We start from the raw sequence: 13399 nt of genomic DNA, 5'->3' as shown, positions 1-13399 counted from the left end.
CTATTCAGTCTACTGTCCAGAGATCTGTTCACCAAAGAGCTCAGAAAACAAGTATCACATGCAATAAAAGTCGATTTATATTCATTGAAGAATCATCAGTCTCAATTTTAGAATATTTTAAAAGAAGCAAAGTTTTGTTACTTTTGTATGTGCAGTAATTTTATTTTTTAAATTGCCAGTTAAAGCTTGCTTTTAATAGTTAACACCCGTTTGTAATTGGCTCATTATTCTTCAATGAAAGTATTTGAGAACATCTGGATCTTAGGTAAATTCAGCATTGTGTATTGCGTGTACTTATTTCTAACAATATGTTTTCTCCTGTGCTTTTTGGGTCTGTTACCTCAGTGAAAGACTGCTGTCTGCCTCGTTTCTCAAGCCAGAAAGCTAGAAGGCATCCTTGATGTCTTTTTCTCTCCCATCTGCCCTACACTAGTCATCCCATTCTGCGACCTCCACCCCTGGGTTGTTTCTCACAGGTCCCCCTTTCTGGGCTTTCACTGTCACGACCCCTGCCCAGGCCACCGAGGCGTCATCAACACCTCCCACCACTCTTCCTGTCTCAGCTTTGCTCCCTTCCATTCCACTTCCATGCTGCATCCAGAATGGTCTTTCCAGAAGACTGGTGAGATCATGTCATTCCCTTCATAAAAGCCTTGAAGAGCTTGCCGTTGCCTTCGGAGAAAGGCTTTATTGATGCACTCGGTTACTAGGCCCCTTCTCATCCCTCTCAGCCTCCCTTTCTGGTCTCGCTCTCGTCACACCACTGCCTCACAGTCTCCGGCTACACTGAGTCTCTTCTGGGATCTTCACGTAAGCTCCTCTCCAACCCTTTTGCCACCCACCCACTCCTCAACCCACCCCCAGCCCGACGTGGGGTTCCCTTGCCCATCTTTACTAATCCTTCATGTCCTCAAAACAGCCTGGCACCTGTTAGGTCCCTGAGTCCAGTCTGTGTTTACTGAGAGAACAAAGAAGGAAGCATGACTTGCTCCGGTGCTGCCCCACAGGCCGGGCACCATCCCACCCAGGCTGGCGGTACTCAGGACCCCTTGCTGGGGTTACCAGTGGAGTTCTCTCCCAGCGAGAGCTCTGTGAGGACGGGGACCACGTGGCCTCGTTCAGTGTCATAGCTCCAGTGCCTCTTACAGTACATTCTTTTCCTCATCTTAATCTTTAGGCGGTTTGGAACCAAAAAATTTGCGTTTAGGTGCAGACTTATTGCTAACTGGTTTTGTGACCTTGGACAGTTAATTAAATCTCTGCTTCCTCATTTGTAAAATGGGGATCAGAGCATCCTGTGGATATGTTATATGGCTCAAATGCAACCTTGTATCCAAAAGTTATATATTGCAAAGCACTGTGCAAATATTGATAATAAGCGTAAGCATCGGCACAGATGACTCAGGTGAGACCTGGGTTGAAAGCCTTAAAAGGTGGTTTCTTTGCTTCTTCCAGCACATAGTGACACATACAATTGGCTTTGCCCTCAGCACTGAAGCGGACTTTTGCAGCTAAAACTCCAAAGAATTGTACAAGGGAAGGCCGGATATTTTGCCCCCGTCTACCATCTGGGTAATCAGTCTGATCCCTCCCCTGACTCTAATTTTCCTGATGATGGATGATGTCCGTAGCCGAGAGGGCTTTGTGGGCGTGGATGGGGAGAACTTAGATGCTGTCGTCTGTGCCTCCGAATATAGGGCGCTGTAGTGGCAGGGAAGGAAGAGGGAGCGATTCTGCTAGTTAACCTGAGAGCACAGCTGGGAGAACACTGGGGGGCCCGGGTTACAGCCTTGAATGGGTCATTAGTTTCTGTCTTCCTCAGAGCAGTTCATGTTGTGAAGAGAAGCAGGCAGGCAAATAAACACTGAAGATATTAAAATGTAACAAGAATATTCTTTAAAATCTATTTTTCTCTCCAAATGGGAATCTGACACCTATTTGTGATGAGAAATCACTCTGTGTTTATAGTCAGAGGCTCCCTGCTAAGGTGGTACAGCGTGTGACCATTATTTCACACATGTGGAGAAACATCTTTTATTGAACTGCCTTGAAGAAACAAGGCAGTTATTCTGTGAATTTTTAACAGATGCCAACATGACAATAAATTGTCCATGTGCCAAAGGAAAGACGCGCCTTGCTTCTTGGTGGCTTATGGAACCCTGGGTGTTTTGTGGGTGTCCTGACGGCGCTGGAGCTCTGCCAGCCAAAGAGGCACCTCTGAGGAAGGAATCACATTTGTGTGTGGTTGGTAGTGCGCTCGCCTGCTCTCCTGCAGTACCCTGAGCACTCTGGCTCGCTCTTTGCTGTGCTCTCTTTCATGGGTGGCATGAACCATGATTTGGGCCTTGTGCTCAACGTTGCTTTTTCTAAGAGGATTTAAGGTCTCCAGTGATTACGTTGCAGAGTTCGTTGTCTTGCACGAAGCGGGAAAGGATATACAGTTGGAGGCTCAGGTCCATGTTAAAATGCCTTCCAGTTTAATTTTCTGAAATCCCCTGTATTTGCTCCGTTATTTATTTGACTTTCTTTCTAAATCAGTTTTGTAACACCCTTCAACTCAGGGATGCACTTTCACTGGATGGTCCTTTAACCCAGTGGTGACTCTTCTGGAGTTGCGATAACCTGTCATTGCTTATTTGGATTCATGGAGCTTTTTCCTCCGTATTTTCCTATGTAGCATGTCCTCCAGATGTGCCTTAAGGCCTGAGTGTAATTTCATTCTATGTTTGAGAATTTTTAAAGCACTTCTATAGATAAGCTGTATCTCTGTCTTGTCCAGTGAAGAGCTTTTCTTCATTCATACTGCGTAGAAGCATTCTGTATTCATTTCATCCCTTATATGGAAGATGTGATTCGTTTACAATGACTACATAAATCAGTTGCTTGAAGAAAATTGTTTGATCTGCTAAGGTTTAGATAGTCACAGTGGATTTTTCTTTTCTCTGAGAATCTTCTTTTTTTCAAATAAGAGAATCATATAGCATTTTTTAAAATATTAAGTGGAAAAATACCCACTTTAATAAACCACAGATAGTATGGTGTTGAAGAAAATATTTAAAAGGTCTTGGAAGCTCACCTATCTGATAATAATATAGATAGACATTTTAGAAATGCCAGTTCTCTGTTAGGTCAGTTTTCTAAGATTTCAAGATAGCAGTGTGTTTTCTTAAAAACATATTAAGAAAAAGAAAAGCACCTTTGGCTTAATTAGTCTTTAATACTGGCCTCTGTATAAAGATTGAAGTAGCATTTTCCCTCGACTTAACATGACTTACACTGCCATGCAATATTTAGAATAGATTGTTTGTCTAGGAATTTTCCATTGATTAATAATATAAATATTTGTAGGGGAATGACCCTAATGAAAACCAGTCTCAACCTGCAGACTGAATGACTCCAGATTAGGTCCTGCCTTAAGCTATTGGATACATGGAAAATGGCATTCAGAAAATTATCAAACCGTGGGGACCTCCCTGGTGGTCCAGTGGTTAAGACTCCGTGCTTCCAGCGTAGGGAGCGCGGGTTTGATCCCTGGTCAGGGAACGAGGATCCCACATGCTGTGTGGCACAGCCAGAAAGTTAAAAAAAAAAAAAAAAAGGTCAAGTTGTAATTAAATATCTAAGTGAACCCACGTGCCTTTGGAATAAACTTTAGGACAAGTTGTAAGCCTCTTACTAGGTGGTGGAAACGAGCCTGGCCAAGATGGGACCTTTATCACATGAGCTCCAGAGCTCCTTGACAAGCCCCCAGCAGAAGAGCAGTACGCCCTGATGCTTGGGCAAGGTCTCGGGGGTTTTCCTTTATAACCAGAAAGAGAATAGTCTTATTTCAGACTCTGTGGTCTCCCTTCAAACCCCACAAAAAACCCTAATGGATTGATTCACCCTTGAATAAATGTTTATCAAGCTAGTGATTATCATAGGTGCTCGTGATCCAGCAACAAGCAAAAATCAAGATCCTTTGCTTTTTATATTGAGTCTATTCAGGCACTTGACAGGACTCTGATATCTGTTTCTATGTATCCGTCTATCTTTCTTCTCTTCCTTCTCCCCCCTCCTTCTGCTCCCCTGTCCCACTCTCCCTCTCTTAATAGGCAAACTCTGGGGACTCTGCAGGATTGGGAAGGATGTACACTGAGTCTTATGCCGCTCACAGCCAAGCAGTACTAGAGTGGTTGCTTGAGTGGCCTGAAACTGACAAGCTTCAGTTCTCTGAGCCAAGTAACATGGGCAGCCAGTTATTTCTGGAACTAGCTGTCAGGGAAAGGGCACTGGTTTCTGGATAGTCCGCTGAGTGAGGAAGGCTACCCATCGGCTCTAACTGGCTCTGGTGGAGGAGGTACAGAGCTGGCAGGCAGCACAGTGACACAGAGCTGTGTGCTACCTGGGGAGAGGCACCAAGCCATTTGCCAGGAGGCCACAGGGTGTGGCATTTACCACTCGGTGAATTCACCACGGTCCAGGGATGTGCAGCACTTTCTGACTTTGCCGCCGTGAATGGTTTGAAGGGGAGCCTGGCAAGGGAGGCTACTTTGAAAACTTGGAGTCATTCAGATGGGAAATAAATTGTGGGTTGTATTAGAAATAATATGAATAATACTACCTGTCACTTACTGAGCCTCTGCTCTATGTGCAGGCACTGAGCTGTACGCTTTACATAATATTTTCTCATTTACTCTTATGAGGTAGGCTCCGTTGTCATCCACCTTTTCAGAGAAGGAAACTGAGGCTTCACTGTTAACTAACTTGCCTGAAGTCACCTAACCATAAGTGGTGAAGCCAAAATCTGAATTTGCAGTGACCGTGGAGATGGACAGAGCGAATGCACATGGCAGATATTTAGGTGATAGAAATAACGGTGCTTCTGGCCCACTAGGCCGTTAGCTGTCAGTGGTTCTTTTTTTGAGGGAGGGGGGAATCTCTCCCCTTCTTTTCTTTTCTTTCTTTTAAAATTTATTTATTTTATTTATTTACTTTTGGCTGCATTGGGTCTTCGTTCCTGCACGCAGGCTTTCTCTAGTTGCGGTGGGCAGGGGCTACTCTTCGTTGTGGTGCGCAGACTTCTCATTGCGGTGGCTTCTCTTGTTGCGGAGCACGGGCTCTAGGCACACGGGCTTCAGTAGTTGTGGCTCGTGGGCTCAGTAGTTGTGGCTCACGGGCTTAGTTGCTCCACGGCATGTGGGATCCTCCCGAACCAGGGCTCGAACCCTTGTCCCCGGCATTGGCCGGCGGATTCTTAACCATTGCGCCACCAGGGAAGCCCTCAGTTGTTCTTTTTTTGAATAGCTGTTCTCCTTTCCCCAGAAATGATTACTTGAATATAGTCACTCTGAAACAAGGAGCCAGACCATCACAGTTATTAAGCTGTTTTCCCAAAGTAACAGTAAATGGGTTCTGAATGAAGATGTTTTCTTATTCATTAAAAACCTGTACTGTTTGGTTCCAGTTCTCTGCCAGTCACTTTGCATGGTCCTGAGGAGACAGATACGAAGAAGAGTGTGTTTTTTAAAGCCTCAGTGCTCACAGTCTGTGGGGAGATAGTCACCCCAGCAAATAATGATGGCAGTGTGACAACTGCTGTGTCTCAGCTAACATACAGCATATGAAAGTGTCTGCTTTTCTGGAAGGCCAGGGGACGCCATGGAAGCAGCAGGAGACAGAGCCAGGAAGGATAGGAGCACGTCAGTGTCGTGGAGGCAGACGGCCCTCTGGGCACACTGTGAACCAGTGTTCGGTAGAGGACGCAATCTAGCATTCTGTTTCCAAACTGCGCCGCTCAGTCGTGGGTTTTTTTCACTGAAAAAAATACATAAAATATCAGAGAACATTGCATATAATCAGGGTAGAAATTGTTTTGTGAAGAGTACAGTGTGTGTGTGAATACTGAATGTGAATATATAAACACGTGTATACACACATATACACACTGAATCATGGTATACAATGTATTTCTTTACTATGGATTGTGGTTAAAAAAAAAGAGTTTGAAAGTGGTTTCAGTGAATTAACCTCTGTGAGCCTCAGTGTCTTCATAGTTGTTCTGAAGTTTAAAAGGACAAGTAATGAACAAAGCCATTAGCACATAATATCTGCTCATTAAATGTCAACTGTTGTTATTAGATCAGTGAATAGCCCATTACCAGGAACATGAGAGGCAGTCAATAAATAATGTTAAGTGAGTGAATGCGTGAAGATTTACAGGTCGAAAGCAACCTGGTGCCTGCAGGGAGGTAAAAGTGGGAGTGATCGAATCAGAGTGGGGTCGTCATGATGACCATGTAGCCATGATGGGACTGGAGAAATAGGTCAGGTCACATTTTGAAGAGACTTGATTGCTGGGCTGATAATTTTGGCTTCATTCTGTTAAGCAATCAAGAGTCATTGACTAGTCTTTTTTGAACAAACACTGTTGAACGTCCCTGGAGAGGATGAGAAAGGTCGGAAGTCAGAGCATAAAGTGGAGGCCCTGCCTTGGATGCAAGGAAGAGATTTCCTTCTTCTGAAAGTAGGAAAATCCATAAAGATGGGACATGGGTGTCAGTGTCCATAGGTGAGAGGGCAGGCCGTTGTAGTGGGGTCATGCTGCCTTTTCCTGTGGTTTCTTTACATTTAGCAGCAGAATTAGGGGAAGACTTCAAGAAAGGGATTGTAAATGCTAAACTAACCATTCACAAGACCTGACCAAACAAAAGGGTGCCCAGTGACCACTAGGATTCAGCTGAATGCAGGAACTTTGGCTTCCAAGAATATACGTTATGACATCCACTTCACTAGTCAGACATAGTCTTAGTCTTATTCGGATCTAGTTTGATTTACCTACGTCCTACCTTCAGCTAAGGTCTCAGCTTAAATAGGACTTCTTTGGGGAAACTTCATTGTCCCTAGTCTAAATTGGATCCTCCTCTTATACCCTCAGAGTTCCTGTACTTCTGTTTTTTTATACTTATACTTAACTTTTAGTTGTTTGTTAGATGGCTGTCTCTGCCACTAGAATGTGAGGACCACGAGGGCAGACACTGTTTTGCTCATTGTTTACATCCTCAGCACCTAGGATGCTGCCTGGAATCTCGTTCGGTTGCTCTGTGATTTTAGTTTATCATTTTTCCCTGTTGATAGGTTTTCTTTTCTTTTTTTTTTTTTAAGAATTTTTTTTTTTTTTGATGTGGACCATTTTTTAAGTCTTTATTGAATTTGTTACAATATTGCTTCTGTTTTATATTTTGGTTTTTTGGCCGCGAGGCATGTGGGATCTTAGCTTCTCCACCAGGGATCGAACCCGCACCCCCTGCATTAGAAGGCGAAGTCTTAACCACTGGACTACCAGGGAAGTCCCCAGGTTTTATTTTCTACTCAACTAAATTGTAATTCTTCAAGGACAAGGATCACATCTTTTACTTTTTTTTAAAAAAATGCTCTCTTATTCTTACCACAGCTCCATGAATGCCAGAGTAAAATTGGGGCATGCTGATAGAAGATTTGTGTATCATTATTGTGGATTGAGTTACCAGTATGATAGCTTAGATCAGAACTCACACAGTGAATGAAGAGCTTGTAGCATCACTAAAAAGGCAATAGTGATGCCTTTGTATAGCATTTTCGTGGTGTTTTTCAGTTTAGAAAAGCACAGTCACATACGTTTTTCTTATTTGACTCTCAGAATGATCTTGGGAGCCAGGACAGGAAGTGCATTCACGATTTCATACAAGAGAACCCGTGGGCCCACACAGTGGATGGTGGAGGCAGCCTCTAACCCACATGTGATTCCAAACAGATGGGGTGTGTGTGTGTGTGTGTGTGTGTGTGTGTGTGTGTGTGTCCTATTACTACATTACCTTCTCTCTCAGAATAGAGCTTGCACCTCTTCATCTGGAGTTTGGTTGTACAAGTGTTCGTGATTGCATACCCGTGTAAAGAAAGACTCAGAAATAGTAAATCCATTTATATAAGCCTTCTATGCATTTATTTTATGGATGAAGAGTACAGATCATTTTCATATAGTTCCTAAGAGGTTTTTTTTCAGTAAGTTCTTTTATATAATGTAAATAATAATTATCTAAATTAGTACTTTTTCCCAAAGTTTGAATTTTCCATGTTAGATTATTTACCTAGGGCATATAATTCCATAATACATCTAGAAATTCAACATACTTTTATAATATATGGGAAATTCACTTTATACTTTCTAAATGTTCCTTTCTAGATAGTTAGGTTTTCTAAACTCAGATGGTTTATAACTAGAAAAATTTCACAACTTAAAAAAAAAAACAGCTTCATTCTCTCAGCTGTCAGTTTTTCTGTTCATAAAGTGTGTTACAAGCTGCCATTTTATAATAACTTTCTAAAGCAAGCAAAATACAATCAAATATGTCACCATAAATAGAAAATTCTTGTCTGAAATTTGATATTTGGAAACATTGTAGCATTTATTTCATTCAAAATTAAGGTTAAAATAAAACAAAATGAAGAATATCCCCCAAATAAATATACATGCAAATTTTAGACCTGAATTAGATTTTTCACACAAAAAAAGTTTAAGCCAGAATCATAGAGAACTAACTAGAGCTAGAAGTGCCGCTACAAATATCGTATGTCTTCCCTCTCACCATTTGACAGGTGAGGAAACTGAGGGCCAAGAGGCTAGGTTAATTACTGTATTCTGCACAGCAAATGTGGAAGGCCCACGACTGACATCCTAGTCAGTTCCCTTGCTGTCACAGCATGCTGCCTCTCTCGCTTTCCTTTTTCGAATATATGATAAGAGTAATAGCTGGTGATTATTGAAAGTTCACTGGGTGCCAGGCACTACTATGAATTTTTTACATGTATCTTCTCATTTAATCCCCGCAGCAACCCTATGAGGTGGATACAGTTGGCCCTATTATATAGGTGAGGAAACAGATAATGCACATGCAGGTCTCTATCTTTAGGACGAAAAGTAGAAATACTTCTTTTTTCATTAACGTCTGTCTTCTAATTTTTCATTAGTTTGTTTAGATTAGGATGATATTCAATAACCTTTTAAAAATATGATTGTATCCATAATGGAAGCCTTTTTAGTAGGATTATTGCTGGCATTTCATTGTGATTATATATTATGTGTCACTTTACCTACCTCCTAACTGGTCTCCTAACTTTTAGCCTCACTCTCCTTCAGTCCTTTCTTCTTGCTGCATATTATGGCAGAATTAGCTTTTGAGAATTCAAGTCAGATCATATTGCTTTCCTGCTAAGACTGTGTGTGGCCTTTGCCAGTGTCAATCACACTGAAGGACCAGATTTTCATAGGATTGCAGGTGCAAGAGTTTTGGTGAACTGTACAGCTATTTGGTAATAACAGCTGAATCTGCAGGATGAAATGCTCCCTAGTCAAGGCATAGAGAGGCCAACAGAAAAATGGGCAAATGATATAAATAGTTGTAGAAAAGGAGTCCAATCTGCTGTAAAACAAAATGTTCAGCTTTACTCATGATAAAAGGAATACACAATCTAACACAAACCAATTGTAAAATGTCCCTGAAAGGATACATTAAAAAACCATTTGCCTTTGACCAGGGGAACTCAGTGGTAGGAGGTGGGATATATTTTTTTTTTAAGCTTTTGGAATTTGTAGACAGTTACACAAGTACTGGAGTACTGTAGATCCCACATATTTAAATAAAAAAACAAATGTAGAAATAAAAACCAGCTTGTTCATGCTAGTTGGAAACTACACCTGAATACGTGGGATGTTCAGGAGTTAAAAGATACTCGTGGCAGTTTATAAACCAGAAAGTTACCATCATACTGTCTTCCTTCTGTGTATACATTTCAGATTATAGAACATTTTCATGTGCTGTCTCAGTTCTTCTTGCAGCAACCTCATCTGCATTTTAAGGTGAGGAAACTGAGCCTCAGATAAATTATGATTCACCTAAGGTCACAGAGCTAGTTTTGATCAGTTCACACACTGCAGTATATTTATTTACATATCTGTCTACTCTACCGGATTCTGAGCTAGCGACACAAACAAAGCTATAATGTAGGCCTTCTATTCCCAGTTGACTGCCTTTCGATGCTTGTAGTTCAGAAAAGAGTCAGTGAAATTATGTCACCTCCTTTCATTGTCTTGGGGAATACATGGAAAGAGATGAGTCTCACCAAAAATATAAAACAAGATTTCAGAAACCTCTTGTAAGTGGTGCCATTGCAAAAGCATACAGAGAAAAAAAATAGCTTTCCAATTTTAATTTCTGTGGAAGGAGGTGGATTCCATACTCCACAGAACCTTGTTGTTGGAATTTGATGTTGCTACACATTCCATTTGGATTAGCTTTAACATTCTACCTCTTTTGGAGCCTTTTGACAAACTTGATTTTCTGCAAAATTCCAGTGATGAGTTGAGACCGTTCAAGTGGATCATGGCATATATGTACATATTTTTAAGGATTGACTAAAGAGTCAGAAATAAATAACTTGCCCAGATAAGAAATCTTAGAAGTCATTTGAACAAACCTTAAGCTTATAGTAAGTGTCCAAGAGGCAGCAATAACTTAAGGATGTGCTGTGTTACCAGCAGTTCTAAATCCTTCAGCATGGACACTTTCTTGGTGGAAGTGAAATTTAATGCTAAAAAAAGGACATGTATTATTTTCCTTAACTAATGAAGAAGAAAACAGCCATTCTCGAAGGAAGAAAAACGTATACAATCTGTATGGAATTTAACACTTTTTTTTATTAAACGGGACTCTATATGAAACTCTTGAGAATTTTATAGTCAGGCTTAGATAAATATTTCATGTTACATCTTAAGATGCAATCATTTATAGTAATTTTAGCACTCTGATTTCTGTTTGTTTTCAGATTTGAAAAAGCAAACATTTTCTATGATGATTTATATCTGGGAGCCGCCAATTGAGCCCAATTTCACATGACTTTATCTTTATAAATAAATGAAATAGGATAATATGGAACAGCTCTACTTAACTTGTATTTTATGTCTGTCTCTTTAGACAGAAGCAGTGTTAGAAGATCTCTTTTTTTTCTTACTGAAATGTAAACCATGGCCTTTGTAAATGCCCTACTCTGTTTAACCCCCTAAATTTAAGCTGACCTTGGATCCAGGCATCATCTTCCCCTCCGGCTGCCTCAGGAGACTCTCTTTCTCAAGCTACTGCTCTCAGTTCTCCTCTGGAGCAGGTGGAAACCTGCCCCCTCTCTGCACTCACCCTGTACTAAAGCCTTCAGCTGACACCTGTGAACTCTCACCAACTCTAACTCCTGGGTTCTGGGAGTTGTTTTTCAAACTGCCCTTTGTTAGTTTTCTGGTTTGATGAGTTATCTTTTTCTTAGATACATGTCTTGATTTGGGGTATTCTTTGTCTAAATGCGTAATCACAGTTCATTCTATGTACTTGCTTATATTTGGCTGAACTACTGATCATGGCGATGTACCTTGACTTTATAGTCCTGCACAATTGAAGGATGTATTTTCTTTATCCATTTGTCCAACTACCTGCTAAGCACCTACTGTGCTGTGCTCAGCACTCTGAGAACAGGAGGAATTTAATACTCATTCTTTCAGCACATAGTTTTTGATACCTACTACGTGCCAGACGCCCTGCTGGGCACTGAGAATGCAGCAGAGAGCACATACGTGATCCTTGCCTTCATGGGGCTTATGTTTTAGTGGGGAAGAGAGAGCTTAAGTGAGTCAGAAATAAAGTAAGATGATTACATGTTATGCAGAGCACTGTGAGGGAAAGAGTGGCGCCGTCAGGGTGGTCAGGGAAGGTGGACCTGGAGGGTAGGAGGGAACCGGCGGTAGAACGCTCTCGGAAGAGGGAACGGGAGACAGTAGGCTCTATCAAGGGAAAGAGCTTGACGTTATCTTCTAGGAAGCATGAGAAGGCCAGTGGACTTCAGGGTAGTGAGAAGGAGAGAAAGCTATAGGAAGTGGGGTTAAAGTGAGAAAGGCAACCCCAGACCACAAAAGAGCCCACAGACCATAGTCAGATGCTGGCATTTTGTTCCAGGTCTAATGAGAAGCCTGGTGGCAGGGTGGTTATACAGAGAAGATACGCTCTGATTTCCTTTTTTATTCCTGAAAAATCATTCTGGCGGCTTTGTGAAAGTGAACCAAAAGGCACAAAAACAGGGGGCAGGGCTGAGAGGGGTGAGCCAGACCATGACCATGTGGGAGAGAAGATGGTAGCTGGGCGGCTTGGCTTTTGTAGATGAGGAAATGGAGAAGAGGAGTGACCCAAGATACATTTCGGAAGTAGAGGCAACAGACGTGCCAATGGATCCATCACACCATAGGACATCGGGGCGGGAGGAAGGAATCGTGGGTGGCACACCGGCGTGAGTGGTGGTGGTGTTGTTGGCAATGGGGAGACCGCGGGCAGAACTTTACGGGAGGAAGTCAGGGTCTGTTTGGAATACCAGAGTACACTTCAGACCCTCCACTTGTGTACAGTTCCCCCCGAGGGGTAGTATGAATCAGGTGGTAAGTCTGCAGGACTCTAGGAGTCACGGTGAACAATTGTGGCCCCAGGAGATCAGAGGGGAGAAAAACAGTTATGTGCAGGGGAGAGCTGGGTGCTGGCCTGGGCTTGAGAGAGGGGTGGGATGTTTGAGTGAGCGGGGACACGTGGCCCAGAGATCGGGAAGTGAGCCAAGGCTCTGAGGGGCGTGCACATGTCCAGCCAGGCAAGAATGGAGGTTAGGAGAGGGTAAGGTTATTGGCCTGTTCACCCTCTTCTCCTTTTCCCTAGTTCATGTCCACAGTCCATTGGGTTCCCAGGAACTCTAATGAGAGTTCAGAGTGAGGACTAGGGTAGCCCCCTGAGCCCTCTCACATCCTCCACACTGGGTTTGAGATGTCTTTAGATGTTCTTTAGGGGGATCCCACAGCACCAGTCTTCTCCCATCTACCTTTGGCACAATTCACTTTTGTCACCTGCATTTATGTATTTCCATTTATTTCTCACTTAGGTTTTATGGCAGGCACACAAAGAAACCCTCAGATGTCTCAATATGGACCTCAACAGACAGGACCATCCATGTCGCCTCATCCTTCTCCTGGAGGCCAGATGCATCCTGGAATCAGTAGCTTTCAGCAGAGTAACTCAAGTGGGACTTACGGTCCACAGATGAGCCAGTATGGACCACAAGGTAAAAAAGTTTCTCCAAAATGCACTGCAGTAGGTTGTAGAAATTTTGTTAATATGTTAGTCCTTCAAGACCTTAACATTATAAACATCTTTTAAGATCCAGTTATTTGTTACCTGACAGATTTGTGAGGTTAATGCAAACCCACAGTCCTCCAGTTGCCCGTAGTGATGGGAAGAATAATTACAGCGACTATTCATTAAGCATTCATGCATCAGACACTGCAGTAAGTGCCCTTCATACGTGTGCT

The 13399-nt window shown here is 42.3% G+C and overlaps 1 protein-coding gene across 1 annotated transcript in view; it reads left to right on the top strand.

Moving 5' to 3' along the window:
- Positions 1 to 13399, top strand: part of ARID1B (AT-rich interaction domain 1B) — a 405049-nt gene that overhangs the window by 317840 nt on the left and 73810 nt on the right. The window contains 1 exon segment of the mRNA XM_068550751.1: positions 12973 to 13152. Coding sequence (XP_068406852.1) covers positions 12973 to 13152 — 180 coding nt within the window.

Source organism: Eschrichtius robustus, chromosome 9, assembly GCF_028021215.1.
Source record: "Eschrichtius robustus isolate mEscRob2 chromosome 9, mEscRob2.pri, whole genome shotgun sequence".
Taxonomy (NCBI): domain Eukaryota; kingdom Metazoa; phylum Chordata; class Mammalia; order Artiodactyla; family Eschrichtiidae; genus Eschrichtius; species Eschrichtius robustus.
Note: the sequence above shows the minus strand (reverse complement) of the source record. Positions and strands in the feature narration are given on the sequence as shown.